The sequence below is a fragment of the Myxocyprinus asiaticus genome, chromosome 3 (genome assembly GCF_019703515.2).
Source record: "Myxocyprinus asiaticus isolate MX2 ecotype Aquarium Trade chromosome 3, UBuf_Myxa_2, whole genome shotgun sequence".
In the NCBI taxonomy this organism is placed as follows: Eukaryota; Metazoa; Chordata; class Actinopteri; order Cypriniformes; family Catostomidae; genus Myxocyprinus; species Myxocyprinus asiaticus.
Genome location: NC_059346.1, coordinates 44,092,318 through 44,117,809, shown reverse-complemented (window position 1 = coordinate 44,117,809; position 25,492 = coordinate 44,092,318). Strand labels below are relative to the sequence as shown.

Here is a 25,492-nt window from a genome sequence, read left to right as displayed (position 1 = left end):
TCACAAAAGGTCATTTTACAAAAATTTTTTTGTGATGGCTACAATCAAACTGTAATGCCATGCTTTCTTTTGAGAGCCCACATCAAGAGCTTTGTCCTTTGTAGTGATTAGGGCATAGGGGCAATCACTTTCGATTTGAATTCGCCCATATTTTGTGGGGGGGGGGGGGGGGTTGGGGGGGGGGTGGACATTGGCACAGCCATTAACTAGGAAAATAAAAAATGGCACCCCATGTCAAAAAGGTTGCCGACCCCTGATATAAGGTTTATTAGGCAGATTTAGAGGTCTGCAACCCGGGGCAGTTTTTCAAGTAGGACTTTGGGTTTGGGTTTGTATGAATGAAAAAATAAAACAGGCCTACCGAACTTGTTTCGCACTCTCACTCACAGAAACGTGCGAACGGATGAGTTAGGGGCCTTTCACACCGAACGTGTTTTTGCGCACATCTGTTTTGTTTTCCCATTGTTTAAACACATGCTGGGCAAATGTCTTTGACATTTGCACTGCATCTCGCTTATTCTTCAGCATCTCAAGCAGGACTGGCACATTTTAAACACCATGTTAAGTTAAAAAGAAAGACACATGCACTCTGTTTCATTCCTTGTGCTGCAACTAGATTGATTTTAGCGCAGTTGTCACAAATATTCAACATTCTAAACAAGTTCAGGCTGCATAGAGGGGACTGTCGCAGTGTTTCATTTTATCCCAGATTATTCTGCACCAAGTGAAGTTTCATTAAATAAATGGTAAGTCAATGCTTTTTTCTCCCTTCTGCTCTAGTGTATTAAGGGGCTGCTGTGCCTTGTTAAAACTGTGCATGTTCCCTATCTGTCACTCACTCGACGTTGTGTCGATGTTGTGACACTAGGGGTCACTCTTGGGAGCCTGAGACACCTCTGGTCTTTGATAAAAGGCCAATGAAAATTGGCGAGTGGTATTTGCATGCCACTCCCCCGGACATACAGGTATAAAAGGAGCTGGTATGCAACCACTCATTCAGATTTTCTCTTCGGAGCCGAACGGTCATGCTCACTGAGCTGAATACTACTGTTCATTCACCTCTGCTGGATCTGACGGCGCATTTCAGCGGCTTCTCCCTCCTCTGCACTGGTGCACTGCAGAGAATGCCCCTGGGCGCTTCGGCAGAAATAAAAGAGTTATTTCTCTAAAAGAGTATATTTCTCTAAAAGAGCGGCACACACAGAACGTCTTTTTAAAGACGCGTCTTTTTAAAGATGCTTTTCCGATTGTGTGTTATTCCTGGTTGCGCTCGTTATCTCTCGCCTTCTGACAGTCACGATCACTGTCTTTCGTGTCTGGGCACTGCTCACGCGGAGACAGCGTTCGTGGTTGGTCATGTTCTCATTGCGAGAATATGTCCATGGCAACGCTGCGGTCGTGGCTTGCCTTCGTAAGAAAGCAAGCCACCCCAGAATGGTGCCACTGGACAAGCCGCCTCTGCACTGCACGCCATGGCTCTCCTGCAAGTCCGCCAAGGCGCTAAAGGAACTGCACAAGGGTAGTTCCGCCCCGGGATTGATGCAGGAACTGCGCTCGGTGACCGACCTCGCTCTCCGAGCGACGGAGGTCACGGCGCGGTCTCTCGGGTGGACGATGGCCATACTAGTGGTCCAGGAGCGCCACCTTTGGCTCAACCTGGTCGAGATGGGTGAGGCCGACAAGACATGATTCCTTGCTGCCCCCATTTCCCAGGCGGGCATATTCAGCGACACCGTCGAGGACTTTGCCCAGCAGTTTTCGATGGTAGAGCAGTAGATGGGTGCTAGCCGGCATATCCTGACCCGGCGCGGCTCAAGGTCCCGCACCCCGTTTACTCATCGCCAAGGGCGTCCCCCTGCGGTGACTGCACCGGCTCCGCCACAGCCTGCCCCTTCGGCCCGGCCCTAGCGTGGAGCCCACCGCAGGAAGCAGACGCCATCCGTCTCGCGGCAGCCCAGAACCCGTGAAAAGCTTCAAAGCACCCTTGAGACGGGCGACCCAGGGACAACAAAACCCGTCGCTCTGGAGCTGGTAAGCAGATCGCCATCTTTTTGTTACCTTTTGCATTTAATTGTGCTGCATGCCCAAGTGGCTGCAGTACTCAAGAGCTCAGCAAGAGCGATTTCCTTGTTCCCTAGGTCACGTATCCGGTGTGCACAGCCGTCATCACAACCACCGTCCACCACTGTATTTGGCAGGTTTGGCGCTCCAGCGGCGGTCTCCCACCCCTGAGCGCCCAGCTGTGGCACAAATCCGCCCCCGATGTGACAGTCTTCACTGGTCACGAGGACAGGCCTCTTCCTCCCCCATCCCAGGCTGTTTCGGGGGTGGTCACAAGGAGCCAGGTAAGTCCTTCGATGTCCTTAGACTCAGCACGGCCACGACGTGGTGTGGCACCTCGAGCTCCGCCCCGCCGCGAGGCCCCACCTGCCGGTACGTCCAATGACAATGTCCCTTTGGTCCCCCTTGTGCAGAACTTGGACGCATGGCTTGCGCTTTCCAATCCGGCATCAAGATTGGTTCGCGGCGGTAGACCTGAAGGATGCGTACTTCCACGTCTCGATCCTTCCTCGACACAGACCCTTCCTACGGTTTGCGTCTGAGAGTCAGGTGTATCAGTACAAAGTCCTCCCTTTCGGCCTGTCCCTGTCTCCTCGTGTCTTTACGAAGGTCGCAGAGGCTGCCCTTGCCCCGTTAAGGGAGGTGGGCATTCGCGTTCTCAACTATCTCGATGACTGGCTAATCCTAGCTCATTCTTGAGACATGTTGTGTGCACACAGGGACCTGGTGCTCTCACACCTCAGCCGACTAGGGCTTCGGGTCAACTAGGAAAAGAGCAAGCTCCTCCCGGTTCAGAGCATCTCTTTTCTCGGTTTGGAGTTGGACTCAGTCTCCTTGATGGCGCACCTTATGAACGAGTGCACCCAGTCGGTGCTGGCCTGTTTGAAGGCGTTCAAACAGAGAACAGCGGTTCCACTGAAACTTTTTCAGAGGCTCCTGGGGCATATGGCATCCTCGGCGGTGGCCACCCCGCTCGGGTTGATGCATATGAGGCCGCTTCAGCACTGGCTCCAGACTCGAGTCCTGAGATGGGCATTGCGCCACAGGACATGTCGCGTGGTCATCACGCTGGTCTGTCACCGTCTTTTCAGCCCTTGGACCGACCTCTCGTTTCTACGGGCAGGTGTTCCTCTAGAACTGGTCTCCAGGCGCGTCGTGGTCACTACAGACACCTCCAAAATGGGCTGGGATGCTGTTTGCAACGGGCACACAGCTGCCGGCCTCTGGACAGGTCCGTGACTGCATTGGCACATCAACTGCCTTGAGTTGTTGGCAATTCTGCTCGCCCTGCGGAGGTTTCGGCCATTGATCCAGGGCAAGCACGTGTTGGTTCAGACAGACAACATGACAATGGCGGTTTGCGTTCTCGTTGTATGTCACAACTCACCCGCCGTCGCCTCCTCCGGAGTCAGCAGCACTTCAAGTCGCTGCAAGCCACTCACATCCTGGGCAACCTCAACACTACAGCGGAGGCACTGTCATGACAGGTTACCCTCAGGGGAGAGTGGAGACTCCACCCTCAGGTGGTCCAGCTGATTTGGAGTCGATTCGACAGGCACAGGTGCACCTGTTCGCCTCCCAAGAATCCTCCCCACTGCCCGCTCTGGTACGCCCTGACCGAGGCCCCCCTCAGCATAGACACGCTGGCACACAGCTGGCCCCCTGGCATGCGCAAATATGCGTTTCCCCCAGTGAGCCTGCTTGCACAGACCCTGTGCAAGGTCAGGGAGGACGAGGAGCAGGTCATCCTGGTAGCACCCTACTGGCCCGCCCAGACGTGGTGTTCGGACCTCGTGCTCCTCGCGACAGCTACCCCCTGGCGAATTCCCCTGAGGAAGGACCTTCTTTCTCAGGGACGGGGCACCATCTAGCACCCGCGCCCAGACCTCCGGACTCTCCATGTCTGGCCCCTGGACGGGACGTGGAAGACCTAATCGGTCTACCATCTGCGGTGGTGGACACAATCACTCGGGCTAGGGCCCCCTCTACGAGGCGCCTGTATGCCTTTAAGTGGTGTCTGTTCGCTAAGTGGTATTCTTCCCATCGTGAAGACCCCCAGAGATGTGCAGTCAGATCAGTGCTTTCCTTCCTGCAGGAGAGGTTGGAAGGGAGGCTGTCCCCTTCCACCTTGAAGGTGTACATTGCCGCCATAGCAGCACACCACGACGCAGTCGACGGTAAGTCCTTAGGGAAGCATGACCTGATCATCAGGTTCCTAAGAGGCACCAGGAGGCTGAATCCATCCAGACCGTGCCTCGTTCCCTCATCGGACCTCTGTAGTTCTTCAGGGTCTACAGAGAGCCCCCTTTGAGCCTTTGCAGTCAGCCGAGCGTAAGGCACTCTTCTTGAAGCCTGCCCTCCTGACTGCGCTCACTTCCATCAAGAGGGTAGGTGACCTGCAAGTGTTCTCTGTCAGCGAAACGTGCCTGGAGTTCAGTCCAGGTTACTCTCACATGATCCTGAGACCCTGACCAGGCTATGTGCCCAAGGTTCCCACCACCCCTTTAGGGACTAGGTGGTGAACCTGCAAGCGCTGCCCCAAGAGGAGGCAGACCCAGCCCTGTCATCGCTGTGTCCGGTGCGTGCTTTACACATCTATTTGGATCGCACGCAGAGCTTTAGAATCTCTGAGCAGCTCTTTGTCTGCTTTGGTGCACAGCGGAAAGGAAGCGCTGTCTCCAAGCAGAGGATCGCCCACTGGCTCATTGACACCATAACTATGGCATATGTCGCCTAGGACATGCCGCCCCCGGTAGGGCTACCAGCCCATTCTACCAGAGGTGTAGCGGCTCCCTGGGCCCTGGCCAGGGGTGCCTCTCTAACAGACATTTTCAGAGCAGCAGGCTGGGCAACACCCAACACCTGTGCAAGGTTCTACAACCTCCGGGTGGAACCGGTTTCGTCCCAGGTAGTGGCACGCAACACAAGCGGATAAGCCCGGGATAGCTGGCCGGGAGTATCGCTTGCACATAGCGCCTTCCACCTCCCTTGGAGCTGAAGACGTGCGCCATTAATTCCCAGTAGTGTTCACAAACTTTTTTCCCTGGTTGACTTCCTCCAAGCCCTGTGGCAGTCGAGTTTTCGGAGAGATTCGCTGCTGGCCCAGTACACGTGCTAACTAAGAGCCCTGTTCTGGGGTAGGTGCTCCGCATGTGGCGGTTCCCTGTAAGGCTAACCCCATGCGATATATATCTTCCGCTAGTTCATTTCCCTGCTGGCAAACTGCGTCTTCCTTGGGCAGAGCCCCTCTGCCCCAGTCTCCATGTTTGTAGTAACTCCTCCCCCATTGGGCAGGATCTACCTTGAAGGCTCTCCACATGGTTGGAAAGACTGTGTGATGTATTCTTCCACTTAAATATCCCCCCATCTCTTTGTGCGAGGTGTGGTCTCCGCGGTGTCTTCCCCTTGGGAGGGACACCCCCCGACTAGACCTGGTGGCCCAGTCGGATAATCCCCCTTCTTTTTTAGGGAGTGGAAAAAGGGAAGGGGAAAAGACGCCACGCCTGGGTTAAGCCTGTCTCTATCTTTGGGTAGTTGACTTGTCCCCAAAAAGGGCCGTTCGACACTCATAACTATGTTGGGGGAGGTTACGTGTCGACCTGGTGTGCTGGCTATGAGGCACACAGCAGTCTGCCCACCACACACCGCCAGTTCACGTAACACAGTTCAGCCAGTTGTGGCGTTTCATATAGGGACCCCTAGTGTCACTACATTGACACAAAGTCGAGTGAGTGACAGACAGGGAACGTCATGGTTACTGGTGTAATCTCCATTCCCTGATGGAGGGAACGAGACGTTGTGTCCCTCCTGCCACAATGCTGAACTACCCGCTGAAATGGCCGGACCTTATATCGGCTCCTCAGCATAAAACCTGAATGAGTGGTTGCATACCAGCTCCTTTTATACCCGTATGTCCGGGGGAGTGGCATGCAAATTCCACTCGCCAATTTTCATTGGCCTTTTATCAAAGACCAGAGGTGTCTCGGGCTCCCAAGAGTGACCCCTAGTGTCACTACATCAACACAATGTCTCGTTCCCTCCATCAGGGAATGGAGGTTACACCAGTAACCATAACGTTTTCTGTTTCAGTACTGTTACAAATGATGCCTATATGCTTACGTAAAATACAGCCTATTGCAACAGTACTTGCTATGAGAAATTAGACAGTAAGTGATTTCGGGTTCGGGCTTAAAATCTGATGGCAGCCTATCATTCGGGCCGGGTAGGGTTGGGCCACACGGTCTCGGGTAATGGTCGGGTTTCATTTTAAGGTCCGTGCAGACCTCTATGGCAGATTTCTGTGCGTACCCTCAGATTAAATCCTGCAGGTGCCCATGCTTTCGTGCTATACCTTGTCTCTTCACTCTCATGTGTACATAACATAAAGTATCCCTAACCACACAAATACTGTATATCTACCATGCAGAATACAGCAGAATGTTATATAGCAGAATGTCTTCTGGTTGACACATTTCTACAGATGCACGGTATATACTATTATGCCACCCAACCCTAGAGTAAGCATTTCAAAATTAAAACATTTAAAGAACATCAGGTTGGAAGAGTACATACATATTATCATGTATTTAAGGACCTCATCAAATAAAAAATGCACTCATCTAGCCATTTCATGGGGTCCTTATACAAGGAGTTCAATCTAACATATTATCACCATTTGAAGGATGTCTTCAATTTTCAGTTGCGCATCTTCCAGGTCATCTAGAGAAAGGGCACTGAGGACAAAAAGCAAACATCCTCTAATCAGCTTCTATATTTCCCTTGCAAATAAAATCTAAAAAAGAGCTACATTGATATGCAAAACATTTAGCACGTGCTCTGGTCCATAGTGACTTTCAGAAAGTGCCTTTGATTTCATGTCTGAGAGGTTGTGCTTATATAACCTGCCTTAGTATGTTTGCTGTGGCTTTCCTCTCCTGGGGAAGAAGGTCGGGGTCTCTCAGCACCTCCTCCAGCAGGCAGATCACACCCATCTTCAGCTCCCAATTCATTTCAAAGTCCTGAAACCGACCAAAAATCCACACAGTATAACACAACATGTTAAGACCCATGCAAAACTAAACAACCCAGCTGGAAAATCCATCTTAAACTGTGTTTTGTAACCTGGTTGCTGGTTTCTACCAGTTTAAACTGGTCTTTAGCTGGTCTAAACTGGTCATTAGCTTGTTGGCGATGTTGTGAAAACCAGCTTACAGCCCTTGCTAAAAAAGACCAGCTTAACCAGCATGCAATTCCCATGATGTTCTAGGCTGGTTTATGCTGGTTAGTGCTGGTTTGGTGCTGGTCTTGCTGGTGGACCAACATAGCCATGCTTTTCACCAGCAAAACCTAGCTTGTGAAGCTGGTTGACAAGCATGGTATTTCTGATGAAGCTGGTTAAGATAGCTTAAAAATCTGGTGTAGATACCAGCACACCAGCAACCCATGCTGGGGGACCAGCACCCAAAATACTATCATGCTGGTCCAAGAGGGTCTACAAGCTTGGACCAGATAAGGACCATCTCGGACAAACTAATGACCAGCTTGAACTAGCTATATGACCGTCTTAGAAATCAGCTACCATGTTCCAAAACACAGCTACATGTTAAAGTTGGATTTTCCAACAGGGAAACAAAGATTAATGGATTGATTCTTAGATGACACCTCCACTAATTTGCTACTGGATGAATCTAAACTCACTTCATTGACAGATCAAGGTATTTGATTCCCTCAATAAAGCCTCAAACTGATGTATATTTGTCTAATGCAGATTAAGTGAGTGAGTAATGTAGTATGATAAGTGAAAATGTTGGTGTTTTTGATTGCACACTCTCCATTAGAGTTCATCGGAGACTCTACTTCCACAGTTCTACAGTCTCCCAGTGCACCAATCAACAGTCAACTCAGCCTTTCTTCTCTCTCTCTCTCTGTGCCTGCAAGCACTACAGGTGGGTGGCTAATTTCTAGTGTCACAGTTAAAGCATTCTTCAGTTCTGGCTTTTTAAAACCCCACATCTATTAAACATATACTGTTCTTCACTATGTGTTTCTAGTTGCTTTGGGTTGAACATTGAAATAATTTGGCCGTCGGGACAAAAGTATTCAGCTAATTTGATCTATCCTTTTTCATACCTTCTGTGTTTAGAGTGCCTTCATCTGCCATAGTTTTTGAGCTTATTAATATAGCCTAATTACTGTGGTACTTTAAATCCATGAAAATTTAAATGTTCACTTCTACAGTAAGAAAGAAAAATCCAAAATAGCACAATTGATATGATTTAAACAATTGATATGATTTATTAAAAAATAATGAATACATATTATTCTGGGTAGCCTTCCAAATGAAAATGGATGAACCACTTGGGTGTTTGTGGTCTGTAGTACTCTCATGTTCAATATGCTAACTAAAGAGAGGGGGAGATACTAATTCCAACATAATTGGCATCTCATCTGCCAGGTATACAGAAACATTCAAATTAAGACAAGGATACAAAATGGGATGAGCCATTTCTGATGACCTTATAACACATTCGGAGAGGTTCCAGCTACTAGTAGAGCTGGTAGACCATCTTGGAAAAGCACCAAACCAATCACCATAAGCTGTTATGACATGTTTTTTCAGCAGGGTTGCTTGACCAAAGTGGTCTACCAGCCCAACCAGGTCTCCAAAAGTTGGTGGTCCAGCTGGTCACTTAAACCAGCTTGGATTAGCTAATGACCAGCTTGGACCAGCTAGAAATCAGCAACCATGTTCCCAAACACAGCTACCATCTTAAGAGTCTTAGAGCATTACTGACTTCAGCCTTCCACCATTGTGATAAAGATGGTATGAAAAAACTGAACCAAGAAGATTAAGTCTGATACAGGATTTGAGAGGTGAAATGGCAGGGCAGCGCCTCTGTGCTAATTAGTGGTGCAGCTGAATCCTCAGCCATCTTATTAACTTTTGGGATTTTTCAAAGAGATTTAGCAGTCTAAGCCAAGCACTTTTAGAAATGAAAGAGATCCCAGAATTATGTACACTAAATCATACTGTCGCTGGAACCATTTTACTAAGAACAGCACATGCTGTACCTGTAACTGTATCTTTTAGTTTTATCGAGTTTTATCCCTTCACTAACAATACTTTTGGAAGTACCTTGAAGTGCCATGTAAATATCATGGTATATGAATATGTTAATCATTCAGTACCGTGGTATGGAACTGTCATGGCATTACCATTTAACCCTATCACTGCACAATGGTACTACCACAGTACGTTTTTTTTTTTTTCATTTCTAGTAATACGAAAGGGTGGTTTGTTATATAAGAGTGGAAAGCAGATATTACAGCGTATAGGGGAGACAGGGTTATTTGCCACACTTTTTACTACAGTTAATATTTCTGTTAATAATCTCTGGATAGGCTTAGTTTTGAAAGTCAATTTCTGCATAGCCACATACTGTATCTAAAATCTACAAAAAAAGTTTTTAAACATTGTAATTGCCTGGGGAAAAGGAACACATGTTGACCTTTTGCCCCAGTAGTTTCACAAAACAACAAAAATGTAGAAGGTAACACAAAAATATCAAAACATTCTTTTGGCCAACAAATTTTGTAATTGATAAATTGTGAAAATGTGACAACCTGCCCCGACCTGACTTCCATGAAAAATAGCTTTGTGATAAGAACACATTTAAACCTTATGTTAAAATCTGCCTTCATAATGACTGAAGTTCATGCATAAAACTCAGTGGCATGCACAGAAAGGGGTTGCAGGGGTGCCAGCCCCTGCCCGTTTCGTTTACAGATCTAACGGTGCACTTTTGGTAATGCAGAAAACGGGGGTAATTTTAATAATAAACATAAAATGATCAAATACAACAAAATTTAAATATCGTAATAAGCTTACAATAACAGTAAACATGCCAATGTGATATTTCCTTGTAAATCATGGAGGCATTCAAGAAAATTAGGTGGAGGTGCCTTTTACAGCGCACACTACTGCAGATCAGGGCGAATTCCAATCGAAAGTGATCATCTTTATTCCCTACTCACCAAGGAACATGGCACCATTAGTGTATGAATTTACTCTTTGCTAACAGTCTTTAGGAAGGGCCCTTCGAAAAAGAATTAATTTTCTCAGTTTCATTTGGAACAATCCTTCAAGTGATGTCTTCTTTCTGTAATGCCCTTCAAGGGTCCAAAAATGCCATTGGCAATTCACCCCCGGGATCCAAGTGGCATTGCCTCAAATGAGTAACAGGTCAGATAAAAAATCCACTCTACTGTATGTACAGTATTGTAGTGTAAGTTCATCAAAAATAATAATACTCGATTGCTACCGCATTTCCGACATTGCATGTCATTTTTAATCTAGATAGAAATTCAATACTGTCATAAACTGAAGGAGCTGTTTGATTCAGCCAAAACCAGTTTACTTTTTGTTTAAACGAATAAGCCATTAGACTAATCACTTTCAAAAAAGTACCATGGTATTACCAGTTTTTGGACATGTAGGCTACCATGGTAACCATTCAGAGCCATGGTATTACTATCTATCATGGTACCATCATTGTATCATGGTTTTGACACATTACTGCTGTAAGGTCCTAAATATTCATAACAGAATATAGTAAAATAACATTGCATTAATATGAAAGGAAATGAAATGGAAGTACTATAGAAAGTGTCAGTTCAATAAAGAGGATGATGAGGTCAGAGTGGAAGCAGCAGAGATGACAGGATGAAGTGAGGGAGGAGAGATGTGAGAAAGTGAAAGCACTGTGAAGCACTGTGGTGATACAAGGGTAATACCATGTTACTGATGGTATTATATAATATTATAATATTATTCATATTTCATTACATTTTCATGGTGTTCCAAGGTACTTAAAAAATACTTTTTACTTCTTACTTTAGCACATGTCAAAAACATGGCTTAACTATGGACCATGTCAAAAAATCAAGGTACTTTCTGCGAAAAAGATTACAGAATAGGCTATTATTAGTGATGAAGGAAAAATCAGTAAATTTACAGGTATATAATATACATATACCGTATATTTTAGCTTTGAACAGTTCCTGTGTCCTGTGCTTGGACTGATGAAAGAGTGGGCATAGACTGAAGTTATGTCACATCTCTATGAGATAACGGTCCCTTTATATACACACAGATCAATATGATGAATACCTCTGGCTTTACAGAGCAGAGAGCAAACTAAGCACTTCTCAGATACTCTAAATCGATAAAGATACTTGCACCAAACAGGGTGGGAAGATACAATTGTGTTCATACCATTACCAAGATTTAAAAATGTCAATTGTATGACAAACTGAACTGATTAATATTAAATAATGTTCATATTATGAATTCAGAATAAATCAATGGTTCATTGATACAATTGATACAAATAATCAATTAATGAGGAGTATAAACTTTTAGAACTAGAAAAACAAAAATCATACGTTTTAAACAATACAGTTTGATAAATAACAAAGTAATTAAATTTGCTTTGTTATTAACTGAACTAATTTTATACTAAGCAAAGTATGTTTAAAATAATCTAATAAAAATAATAATAATAATTAAAAAAAAATAATAATAATTTGCCCGGAATCATTTTTAAAGAGAAAGCAAGACCACAGAGCAGGGTAGATTTTAACATATCCCACTGTCCATTTAAAAATTACCCATCACGATCTAACATTTAAAGTCTTGTTTTCCTCAAAAGTATAAAGTCTATGGTAGGGGTCCTTAACTTTGGAAAGCCGAGGGTCTGGAAAGCAGCATCCCTTTGGCCTCAAGGGCCACACTCTTATTTTATTTTATTTTTATTTTATTAATTAAAAAATATTTGTAATTACTTTTTTATATTAATGAGGTGACTAGACTATGCTATATATGCTATTTCATACATCATGAACCTATGCAATTAGCAAGAATAAAATAAAACATTATATATATAGATTTACAGCTTAATTCTTTTAAAAGTGTGGATCTTTGAAAAATAAAAACTGTAATGTACATTATTATAATGATCATTTATAGGCCTATACTGTAACTAATAATTAAGCATTTTGGAAAAGTTGTCTCAACTGGATGTCTCGATGTGTCTTGCAGGATAAACCTTTTTTCCTGTTATTACTGTTTGTGACGGACATACTGGATATCTCTTTTGTGGTCTTCAAATGGGTTTGTCACCCGACACGTTAACTCGTGCTGTAGCAGTGACGAGCAGGTGTGGAAAACAGACTGACTTGCAGATTGACACCGCACTCATGTTATATAAAATAGCTTATCATCAGATTTATATTTGCTTGTATTCACATAAATGTGGTATTACTGAATCTGGACGGACCAACTCCTCACAAAGATAGGCATTTTGACTGTTTACAGCTGCAATCATGAGTCACAGGTGCCCTTCTTGCAACACCCATGTCGCCTAAGCAGACCTCTCAGTTTCTCTGCTGTTGCGAGACAGGAACGAGTTAGTGGTGTGACACAGGTGACTTCAGTTGTTGGTGATGTGCAAGAAGACTGCCATTTCACAACACAAACTTAAGACCTCGTTGCGAGGCATGCATGCTAGATAGACCCTGTAGAGTGGTTTCTTTCGCATTTAGGACAGCTGTATGCCAGAACCATGAACACTATTCTAGTCTGTGCTGTTGCCAGTGTTCCAAAAGTCGGCCTTGCATCATCACAACTGACAGACCTCGTAGCCACTGCATGATGCACAAACATGTCACAAAAGTGAGCCAGCTTAACCGAGATCGCTGAGTGACCATCAACCGATGGTGGGTGGCATTAAGCCACCGGCTGCAAACACACGAATCCTTGGGTCCTTTGACCCACTGTGCATTTGTGCAGCACAAACTCCTGGGGTTCTACAGCTGGGAACTGAGCACAGTCGAACATGGCTATGTGCTTCAGTTCATAAGGTGACTGCCTCACCTCAATGGCGTTCCGTCCTCCACCATACGGTACAGGTTAACCTATTTTACAATCATAGGTAAAAATGCCTCCTTGCAAAAAATGCGATAGAGGAAGTATCAGCATGCAATGCAAAGAACGGCTTCTATAGCCGCTAATTTTACGGTTCCTGAAGGAGGATGGCGGGCTTTGGTCCATACTGGACTTGAGGCACTTGAATTGGACACTTATAAGTCTCCATTCAAGGTGGTTACTCAGAAACAGATTTTGTCTCTTGTACATCTGCTGGACTGATGTGTGTCAAGTGAAAGACACATATTTGCAGATAACCCCTTGCTACAGGCCATTCCTGAGATTTGCCTTCAAGAGGACTGCATTCCAGTTCAAAGTCATACACTTCGGGTTTCCCTGTCCCCTCACACATTTATGAAATGTGTCAAATCAGCGCTCGCTCCACTGAGGCTGAGTGGGGGCCGCATTACCTTGACGATTTGTTGCTACTAGCTCAGTCGGAGGTACAAGCATGCAAGCACAGTGACCTGTTAGTCACACATTGAGGCCTCAAAGTCAACTGGAATGCAATTTACCAATGCATTTTGCTCTCCGCTCCATTAATTATACATACCTGTATATTTGTGGTAAGGGCAGCTTACATTTAGCAGCAGGTAAGTAAGATTCGTTCACTCTTGGATAATACTGTGCAGGATTAGCGTTTCTTACGAAGCAGATACCGAATATTCAGTTGACTGAAGCTTTACATGTCATGGACCATGCATCATGCTGCTGGTTTTATGGGCTTTATCAGGAGCTTAAGCTTCAATCATCACATCTTTCAAATCAACATATTTCAACCCCATCCAAGGCTGGGCATGGCGCCTTCCTCTCCAAAGCACACATCAAGATGCTTCCAAAAGCCATGCCTATTCACCCCACTGTTCATTTCGGCATCATTGGCAAATTTTACTTCACTGTCCGCTCACAAATGAGTGTAGAAGTAGTCTGCACATTTAATTCTTCGGAAGGCTTATGCCAGATCATTCCAATATTTTAAGCTCCCGTCCATATGCACTCACTCCGATTCTCTGCTCCTCTATTCCCGTGCCACTCTCAGCTCCACTCTGAATGTTTAAACAAATTCTCACAAACTGGACATTTCCTCTCCAGTGAAAAAACCATAGCCCCTCTACGTCTCTCAATTTCCGGTATCGTGCTCTATTTCCCCCAGATGCAAGCTTCCCCACCTCTCTATAAATTAGACAGATCATTAGTTCGCATTCCCCTCCTCCCGCCAGTTTCAGTTTCCATCTGCAATCTCCTGTCCCTTTGGGTCACCTTATTTTGCCATGTGCATCATTCATCAAGTCCGCTCCATCTCTCGCCTCCTCACACTAGCCCCTTCCGTCAATAACAATGTATCTATTTATGACTGCTGCCGATCAGACCTCAAATTTTGGTCCCCATTGCTAAATCACTGGAACTGAATTTCCCTTTTCCATAACAGAAACCTTGAAACCTCAGACGGTATGTCCTTTTTCACGGACGTGTGCCCTCCGAAGGTCTTGAGGCTACTGTATAGGAACATGGTTCGCAGGGAAATGGCCAGACTAACAGGTCCTCCTCCAGGCTCCTTAGCCCCTACTGAGACATTTGACATTGCAGAGCATCAACTGAACTCTCAGCCGAGCACATTCCCGGGTTTGTCAGTTCAATCGCTACTCTCTATCTCATTTCAGGAGTTCCATCTACTATGTCCCTCCGCCAGTATACTTCCCGTCCACTGCCCAAACCTGTGTTTGCTGTGTTTAAATGAAGTTTACATGAGTTTGAGTGCACATGAGTCAACAAAATCACACTTTTAAAAGGTGTTTTCATACAGGTATTTAAAAAAATATTAACACACAATGTGTCATGCTGTGGGACAGTCATATAAGATCATGAGAAGCTACAGAAGAACTTATGCTGATGGACAAACCTGTGAATGTTTGGAGACCCAGTGGCGCAAGACGTTCAGAACTCTGTTGGTAGCCGCCCGGCGTATAATGAACTCTTTGTCACACGTCCGCTCAGAATTGTTAAAAACTGGAAAGGAAAATACTCTCTGTAATGGTAATAAAAATTTAACTGTAATTTCCTTGCTGTCATTTATGTAATATCCAGACCTGTAGCAGCCCACCTGTCAAACTGTTTAATCATAACACATATGGATTACATGTGATCAACAGCTTATTTACATTTCATTCCATTGTTACATTTATGTGTCTGGCATATGATTCCCTATCAAAGTGACTTTGTTGATATATTGTGATTGTGTTGCTTATTTAAGCAGGTAGCTGAGGATAAAAGCCATGTACTGAGATTAAATCTCAAATGCCATTAATAACAATTTATTAATACTATTACAAACACAGCCCCAATATAGTTGCAGTGCTGGATTCGCATACCAAGATAGGTTGTATGTTAAGATTAAACCACCAAGTGGCAAAATAGAAAACAGTATAAATACAACTCTGATGATATTTAGAAGGAGTAGAGAAGGTTAGTTAATGCAAGTAAAAGGATTAGGATTTTTTTTTACTGTTTATTCTATGTAAATCTTGTCAAATTAAGACTAATTCAATGTGCCACTGATAATCCTGTTATTCTGATTATGATCAAAGATTTTCTACTTTGTTCCATCAATGAGGGGTGAGAATGGAGAAGTTTATAGACCTGGATTACCAGGACAGAGATGCCTTAATTCAGCTGCAGCAATTTGTGGACACTAGAAGGAGCTGGGCCACACTAATCTGAAGTAAAGGGCAGATCATAACATGTTGCTTCTCTAGGGTTCTGCTCAGAGGTGCAGTTTACCTGGAGGGCTGTTGTGCCCAGCTGCTGCCGTGGCTATAGCAAATGCAGAAGCTGGAGAAACGGAACAACGTGAGTTCTCAGCTGACTGGACTAGAAAAGAAAACACAGAGAAGAGATTTTATAAAAAAAAAAGGGGTAATTTTATATTAAATGACTGGCTTAGTTGAACAGTATGCAGGGTCCAAAATAACATTTTACTGCACATGCTAATTGCAAGTGAATTAAGAAAATTTGCCAGCCATAAACATCTTTTACTGGCATTGAAACAAAAAATATTTTGCATTATTTAAAAAACATAAACATACATTGGTCCTTAACACTTTGCTTAGCTTTGCGTATTTAGCAGTTTTTCCTTGCATATTTGAGACAAACAGTGTGACTCGTGGCATCATATAGTACAAGATAGCCTCCTCTTGATAAAACCAACCTAGTCTCATAGAATCGACATTACTATAAATACATTTTTGGAAACACTTTTTCATGCCGAATTCTACAATTCGTCGCAGTTTCCTGGTGAAATAAAACTGCACTAGGCAAAAAATGTGTAGACACATCATGATTTTGTTCATGACCTGTAGACACATCATGACCTGTAAACTTATGATTATGAACTTATTTTCCACTAATGTAAAAATGGTTAGTAAATGCACAAGTCATGACAGATGTTTTTTTTTTTTTTTTTTTTTTTTTTGTAAATGTTTGTATGTCTTTGACTTGAATTGTGCATGTAGCTTACATCAGCGAGGGTCAGATTATTATTCTTCTAGTTCAAATTTAACCATGTAGCCTGTTATGTTGCAGCTGGTTATTAAGTTAGCGGCCAATGGAGAGTAACTATTTTATTTACTCGCCAAAGCCAATTTTTACTTGCAATATAATTATCGCAAAACCAGACCTTTTTTGAGACCATACTGTATGGAAACTGCTTTTTGTGGAAATTTCAACTGAGAGAGTATGTAAGTTTATACACTGTATATTTATGACAAAATCACTATAACTGAACTGTTTACATTGAACCAAAGACACCTAATACAAACAGTTTGGTTGGAACAACTTCTGTGCCAATCAGAGCCAATTATGTGCCAGAGGATCCCCTGTTTCAACTCTCCCCTATATATGGCTTTCATTTAATATCATCAAAGCACAATATTTGACTGTTTTAGTTCCAAGATAAATTGGATAGAATGACTGTGACTGTGGCCATTTAGTAATAGAACTGAACTTTATTGAGGACTGCCCTGGGCAGGTTTTGCTTGAGCAGGTTGCGTGTGGAAGAGGCATGCAGGAATGCAGTGTTGGATGCTGACCTGAGAAGAGCTCTCTCCTCTAATATACTCTGAAAGAAACATGAAAACTGATCTAAGACCAGAATAGAGCTCAAATACTGTAGCTATCTATGCTCCAACTATATACTAAATTATGGTCTATTACTGTGGAGCACCTAGACTGATGATGAAAATATGCATGCCCTGAGATAAACCAACCATTTTGATATTTACATTAACAATAAGGTTGTATTTATCCTCCTGGAACCCATTAATTAAGTTTTGGACATTAAGTTGCTACATTATGAAAGACATTACAGAATGATTTATTTATATAACATTTACTTCCTGAATAATTTATTTAAACACAGGCAAACATGGTTGTTCCCAACCTTATACAGTACATAGTGTCTATTTTTTATTTTTTATTTACATTAACATGCTTTGGGAAAATAAGTTATACAAAAATAAAAATAAAAATTTGAAATAATGAGTAGAGATACAAATATATGTAATTTTTTGCCTATACCGATTTTACCAAAAAAAACCTATAGGCCAGTACCGATGCCGATATTTTGCCACTTATTTTGTAATCAGATCACTGTTGTACTTACAAATTATGCTATAAAAATGTACAAAGAGGTACAAAACCTGTTTTACTGTTCTATATATATATAATATTTTATTTTTTTACTCTGTAGTGTGAAAACAAAAACACATGTCTCTTCTAGAAGTGTATGTATGAAATCAATGTCTTTTTTTTGTAAAAGAAAATCATACTCCGTTTTAAAAACTCCCTAAAGTATTCCTGAGATTCTTTTTTACAAGAAACCTTAAGAAAACTGATGATGAAACTTGTGATGTCAGACATTTTTAAAAATGGACAAACCACTAAACATTTGGTATTTCTGAGAAGCCCAGGATTCCTCTTTAAATGTAAGTACCAGTGGTACCAGGAGATTAAAACTCCTAAAAAGTATATATACTTTTCAGAGGCTTAGGAAAGTCAGACCAGGCCACATGACTATACAGTTGTTCTCAAAAGAGGCCTGTACCGCCAAGGGAGCCAAACTGTAAAAAATCTTTAACATAAAAATAGTCAACCAAACAAATATTCTTCATGTGGTAACATCTTAATTAACTAGTTTAATTCAAGTCAAAAACATTATAAAATATCGTGACTAAATCAACTTGTATACATTAGATCAATGAGAAAAAGATCCTTAAAGTAACAATTGCACCTTAACACTTTTTACAGTGAACATGCACACACACTTACCTCCAGTCTGTCTGTAGCGGAGGTGGCGTGGAGTGGAGGGGGAGCGACAGGGAGAGATATCTCCTGGTTCACTGCCCTGAGGCGACTCTGGGATAGACTTGTCCAAAGACACAGACTCCAACACAGCTGAGGGGAGAGTCAGACCTGTCATTGAAATGGATCATAGCACTTCTCATTTATATTCATTCAACTAGGAGCTTCCTCAAAAATGAATAGTTTAATAGGTTTACAAGCAAACAATGCTGTTGTTGTTTAGAGGAATAAAAAACAAAGACATTTTGACATTTTCTGAAGAAAATGTTAGTGGTGCTTTCCTGTGCAAAACTTGACACAACGATGCCAGAGTGTTGTATGCGATTCCTCAGATGTTCTGAGTTGTTGTTAGTGTGGTACTATGTGGTTGCTGAGGTGTTCTTAATGATTTGACCTGACCCATGTCAAACGCACTCAGCTACCAGTCTTTTTGAAAAAAGTAATTCAAAAGTCCAAATGGGAAGTCCAATCTTTTAGAAAAAGTAACCGTAAACCTCTCCTCAACAAGTCAGACAATTTGAGATATCAGAAACAGTGAGGGACAAATTTTCAGTTTAATACTAGTAAAACTAATATTGCATTTGCCTTAACAAGGACAATCAATATTTACAAATTCAGTAAATTTGCCAAGTTTTTATATTTATTTTATTTTTTTATCCCCTTTTCTCCAAATTTGGAATGCCCAATTCCCACTAATTAGTAGGTCCTTGTGGTGGCGCGGTTACTCACCTCAATCTGGGTGGCAGAGGACAAGTCTCAGTTGCCTCCGCTTCTGAGAGTGTCAATTCACGCATCTTATCACGTGGCTCATTGTGCATGACACCACAGAGACTCACAGCATGTGGAGGCTCATGCTACTCTATGCGATCCGCGCACAACTTACCATGCGCCCTATTGAGAGCGAGAACCACTAATCGTGACCATGAGGAGGTTCCCCCGTGTGAATCTACCCTCCCTAGCAACCGGACCAATTTGGTTGCTTAGGAGACCTGGCTGGAGTCACTCAGCACACCCTGACTCCAGGGTTGGTAGTCAGCGTCAGTACTCACTGAGCTATAAATAATGTACATTTGTTTGCTTTTGGTCTCATACTATTTGGCTATCAAAGTACCATTTGTTTCCTGTGGGTATGGAAGTAATCTCTTTCTTGCGATCAGAATAATTCTTCGGTTATTAAAAAAAATAAAAGAGACACATTTTGTGAGCTGTGATATGGAGGCAGACCAGCAGAGAGCCTCTCTGATGGTGTAATGTAGCTCCTCTGATGCTATGTAAAAGCTCATTATTAGTGCTAATGGTTTACAATAAGACCAACTTCAGAATGTGGCTGATTTTATAGGGGAGAAAGAAAAACAATACAAGCCCATTATTGTAATGTTGAGCACAAATTAAATCAAAGAAGCATCTGTAACTGCTGTGATAGGCTTTGTGTTTTGAGAGACATAAGTAGAGTGAACCTCTCTCTCCAAGCTAAAACAAACATAAGGAGCAAACAGCATCAGTAGTTTGCTCAGAACACATTTTAGAGGAAAAATTTAACTGAGTTTGAATCTGCAAATGCACTAATGTGATTTGAAAGCTACAATAAATAGCATGATTTAAAATAACTTTATACAGTAGATTTAGATTTTCAAAAAAAGTTCTGTTTGTGAACTAACAACGAACAATCTTTTTTATTGCATTTATTAATCTTTAATGTTAATGATCATTTATAAACTTACAGGTTTTTATTGCTAGCTCATATTTTTTAATAATGCATTACATAGTGTAAATATATAACACTTTTAATGTTAAAAATGTATTAGTATATATGCTGAAATGAACACAACCAAGATTAATAACTGCTGTAAAAGTATAGTTCATTGTAGTTCATTCTTATGTTAACAAATAGAGCCTTATTGTCTGTTCCTTCCTCACATAAAGAAACTGTATGCATTTTTGGAATATAATGCATAAGTTGTATGGACTATTTTTATTGTACTTATATGGTGATGTTTTGTTATTGTTGGAGCTTGACGGCCCATTGTTACAATACACTTGCTTTGTATGGAAAAGAGCTGTGTAGAGATTCTTCAAAATATCTAATTTAGTGTTTTTCGTAAAGAAAGTCATATGGGCGAACAAAATATGGGTGATAATTTTCATTATTTGGTTGTCCCCCTTTAACTAAAATCAGTCATCTACATTAAAGAGACCCTTTCAGAAAGCACAAATCGATTCTTTAAATGTTTTTTATATAAATAATGAAAGCGCTCTGTCATTTGGTTCAGTTTCAAACATGCTTGCTTCTCATTCCGAGCTAGGAGCTGCCTCACTGCCAGTATAGTAGAGGGACATAATGGAGAGCAAGATGGGTGTTTTGCCAATTAGCTTAACAAGTCCTCTATTATGCATTAAGGAGACACACAGAGTGAGCATGTTTGCACTTTATTTGTGGGTTTTATATGGAGTCATGCTGGTCGGACATATAGCCTTAGAAAGAAAATAAAACATTTGTTTTGGCCATTAAAGAAGTTAATCTCGACAGCATCTGTGAGCAGTTGTCCACAGTAAAAACAAGAAAAAACAAATGCTTTAATGCTTACAATGAACTTTTGTTCCCTATCTGTCACTCACTCGACGTTGTGTCAATGTAGTGACACTAGGGGTCACTCTTGGGAGCCCTAAACACCTCTGCTTTTTGAAAAAAGGCCAATGGGAATTGGCGAGTGGAATTGGTGAGCAGGCCTGTAGGTTTACGTCGTCTCTGACGGCTAAGGCCTGTGGTGCCGCTGGACAAGCCGCCTCCGCCCTGCACGCCATGGATCTCCTGCAGGTACACCAAGCCAAGGCGCTAAAAGAGCTGCACGAGGGTAGTTCTGACCTGGGATTGACGCAGGAACTGCGCTCGGCAACTGACCTCGCTCTCCAGGCGACGAAGGTCATGGCGCAGTCTCTCAGGCAGGCGATGTCCACCCTGGTGGTCCAGGAGCACCACCTTTGGCTCAACCTGGTCGAGATGAGAGAGGCTGACAAGGCACCCTTCCTTGATGCCCCCATTTCCCAGGCTGGCCTGTTCGGCGACACCGTCGAGGACTTTGCCCAGCAGTTCTCGGCGGTGAGGCAGCAGACGGAGGCTATCCAACACATCCTGCCCTGGCGCAGCTCAAGACCCCGCACCCCATCTGCTCATCACCAAGGGCGTCCTCCTGCAACAACAGCACCAGCTCTGCCGCAGCCCGCCCCCATGGCCCAGCCCCGGCATGGATCCCACCGCAGGAAGCAGACGCCACCCGTCTCACGGCCAGCCACCAAGAACCCAAGGAAGGCTTCGACGCGCCCCTGAGATGGGCGACCCAGGGACGAGGAGACCCACCTCTATGGAGCTGGTAGTCAGACCACTCCATCCCCTGGTGGAGGGCCGGGAGGACAATCTTTTGTTTCATTTTTTGCTGCACGCCCAAGAGGCTGCGGTACCCAAAACTTCAACTATAGAGTGGTTTTCTTGTTCCCTGGGTCACATGTCAGGTGTGCACGGCTGTCGTCACAACCGCCGTCCACCATCCCATTCCAGCAGGATCGGCTCTCCAGCGGCGGACCCCCCACTCCTGCGTGCCCAGCTGTGGCACAAACATGCCCACACCGGGTTGGTTCCAGTGGACTACGGGGACGATATTCCTCCTCCCCCCTCCTCGACCAATCTTATGGTGGGCATCAGGAGCCAGGAAAGTGCTTCGATGTCTCTGGACTCAGCACGGCCACGGGGTTCGAGCCCCCTCAACATGGCGCCTCGGGCTCTGCCCCACCGTGAGGCCCCACCCGCTGGTACATCCGACGTGATTGTCCTCTTGGTCCCCCTCGCCCGGAGTTTGGACGCATGGCTCGTGCTTTCCAACTCATCACGATGGCTGACCCGGACCGTCCGACTCGGCTACATGATTCAGTTCGCCAGGCGCCCGCCCAGGTTCAGCAGCTTCCGCTTCACCTCGGTGAAGGGCGAGAATGACGCTACCTTGCGTGCGGAGATCGCTACCCTTCTACAGAACCCGTTCTTCGGGCCCTTGGATGCATTAATGAGTCAGCTCACATCGCCGCCGATGGGCTAGATGCCGGGCCGAATTCCCCTCATGCCTGCCATGGGCCTGGAAAGATAGTCCACCAAGGACGCCGCTGCCCCTCGCGCCGTGAACCCTGGAGGGGAGCGTGAGCGGCTGACGGACCCAGCTCATGCCTGGGCCATTCTATGGACACTACCGCGCCCTTCACGGAACCCCGTCTCTCCGCGAGGATGCCAGATTCCCCCTTTATTATGAACACTATTCCCCCTTGGACACTTTATTACCCCCCCTTTATGGACTTGTTATTTTTATTATTATTTCCAATAAATGCCTCTCCTAGGCTTGACGCCACACCCACTATGTCTGTGTCTTGCTCACCCTGCCACACAACCTACACTGTGAATGTTTGAATGATGTATTCAATATGTACAAGAACAATACAATAATTTGTGTGTTATTAGTTAAAACAGATTGCGTTTGTTCATTATTGTAACTTAGATGAAGATCAAACCAGATTTTAAGATAAATTTATATATAAATGCAGGTAATTCCAAAGGGTTCACATACTTTTTCTTGCCACTGTATATGTTAGTTTTTCACGTTTCAGTTCAACACACAAAAATATTGTATGGCTTCAGAAGACTTGGAACAAAGTGCACAAGTCATCTTGATTATTTTTAAGCTGCTTTTATGGAATCTTTATGAACTTTTAGGAACTTGACAGTCCCTGGTCACTGTATGCTTACTGTACGGGAAAAAAGAAATTGGACATTCATTAAAATTTCTCCTTTTGTGTTTAATGGAAAAAAAAGAGACTCATCTGGATTTGCAACAACATAAGGATAAATAAATGATGAAAGAATTTTCATTTTTGGCTGAACTCTCCCTTTATTATGTTATTATGATGAAGTGGTTTTCAACGTAATTTGTGAGCACCTACAAAAATCCTATAATTACTTTACCAGCCACATCTGGCACCTGATGAAATTATGCTTTAAAAATGCAAGCTAGCTAATGAAGAACACCATCATAAACATCCATGTTGGCTAAGTTGATGGTTAAGTTTAGACCTACTTCTAACATCACACCATATGTTTCTCCCACTTTTTAGGGAGAGGAAATCTATGTTTTTTCTGCTCACCTCTTCTGATGCTGCGCCGTAGTTTTCCACAGAGGGCATCGATTCGGGGCACCTCGGCATTCTCATCCTGAGCTCCAGGGCTCTGCTCGGGGGATGATGGACTCTGTCCACGGCTGAGATCCAATGGGGGCTTGTTGTTATTGGAGGGTGGGGGTGAAATGGTGGGGTTGTTGGAGGTTGGACTGCTGGCTGCAGATGACGAGGTAGTGGACAGATCCAGGATGCCCACTCTAGAGCCGACAGGAGAGTTGAGGGATAGTTTCCTTGTGCGAACTGGAGAAGAGGTACGAGAGGGGATGGAGAGAGGTGGTGGAGATGAGAACTTGCGGCACAGTCTGGGAGATTTGTCGTTCACGTGATCCCCGCTGCGGTTGTTCTGGTTGGTGGCGAAGAAGAGCTCCAGGGACCTGAGATATGGTAACCAGAGACAGGCATAAAAAAGAGCAACACTGGCATATATCTTACATTCTGTCCTCCATACTTGCATACTCCAAGTAAACTCAACATTTTAGGGTGTTGGATGCATTCTATGCATGGAAACAATAGAGAATTTGATTGTTGTGACATGGAGTGGCATGCCTCATCTGCAGGTTTCAGAGCTTCAGCAAAACAGTAACATTTCTGCAATATCACATTAGCAAGAGTCCTGCTGTATTGAACACCAGCACGATTGCAATTGAGATATTTATTTTATACAACAGTTCTATAAACCTATAGTTAATATTGAGTAACTTGTGTTTCACACATAATATAGCCAGGTAGTTTGTTTATTTTTTCTCCGCCAATTAAAATAGTTCCAGAAAGCCAAAGCAGGGTCACAGCCAAGTTGCAAGAAACCCTTTAAGATGACAACTCTCACAATAAATTTAAGGTGTTATGATGGAAATGAAAAGTTGATAGGTTTAGTCTTGGCGGACTAGATCTGATTATGCTGCTGCTGCAGAGCAAGTACAAAGACTTGCGACTGCTAAAACATACACAGGCATGCTCTGTTAAGCATGTAGGACATGCTGCTGCACAATTAGATATACCAGGGGTTTTCAACAGGGGTGGTACCGCCTCCCAGGGGGTGTTCAAAGGATGCCAGGGGGCGCTGAGAGCAAATTAGTATATAGGAGGGCATTAGGTTACAAATGGGGGGCGTTTATCAGTCATCATCAAGGGTGTAGATTTGGCTTGAATATTGGGGGGTTGCAGCATGAAGCATCTACATGTTTCCATTGATCATGGTATAAATATTGGGGGGGGGGGGGTTACCTCCCCCATCCCCCTGGAAACAATGCCCCTGGTCATAATAATCAAATCTATTGTCAAGTTCCTCTTTGCATAAAAATGTTTATCAAGAATTGGAGTATATCAGTTGGTTCTCAATTATACAGGTTGGTATGCATTTGTACCGTAGTTCATCTGATTTTTTATTTTAGTGACACATCTGAAGTATCTGGTTTAGCAGCATCAAATACACAGGCGGAGGCACAACTTTGGCTAATGCACCTGTATGGTTCTGTAGATGGATACGGCTCGATGGACAGAGCAGTGCGAGCGCAAAACTCTTAAAGCTCGAGCTCTTAAACTAGCAGCTTTGCGAGAATCAGTAAGAAGTGGAAACCATTTGAATTCAGCACAGAATTTTACATAACCACCCTTGAATTTACTATAGTAACACTAATTGTACTTTAGGCAGAAATAGATTGACAATAAATATTACTTTAGCTCTATTAAATTTGTCATTGTCACGAACTGCCTCATGTTTTTCCCCTTCACCTTCAGTTCACTTCAGAGTCTGTTCTCCCATGCCCATGGACTACACTTTCCAGCATGCACCTGTTGATAACTCTCACCTGCCCTCCACCTTCATTAGCTGTTCCCCGTTCCCTCTTCAGTCATCTGTTTGTATATATACCCTCTAGTTTC

General features: G+C 43.7%; 1 protein-coding gene across 3 annotated transcripts in view; it reads right to left on the bottom strand.

Moving 5' to 3' along the window:
• Positions 1 to 25,492, bottom strand: part of LOC127428120 (ras-specific guanine nucleotide-releasing factor 2-like) — a 119,011-nt gene that overhangs the window by 18,403 nt on the left and 75,116 nt on the right. For 2 of the 3 annotated variants that reach the window (XM_051676229.1, XM_051676235.1), the window contains 6 exons: positions 23,579 to 23,985; positions 18,368 to 18,493; positions 15,824 to 15,913; positions 14,946 to 15,052; positions 6,967 to 7,079; positions 6,734 to 6,794 (listed from right to left, as the gene is read on the bottom strand). In XM_051676229.1, coding sequence (XP_051532189.1) covers positions 6,734 to 6,794; positions 6,967 to 7,079; positions 14,946 to 15,052; positions 15,824 to 15,913; positions 18,368 to 18,493; positions 23,579 to 23,985 — 904 coding nt within the window. Of the gene's footprint in view, positions 1 to 6,733; positions 6,795 to 6,966; positions 7,080 to 14,945; positions 15,053 to 15,823; positions 15,914 to 18,367; positions 18,512 to 23,578; positions 23,986 to 25,492 lie in introns of all 3 variants that reach the window. The other variant, XM_051676220.1, reaches the window with a different exon arrangement.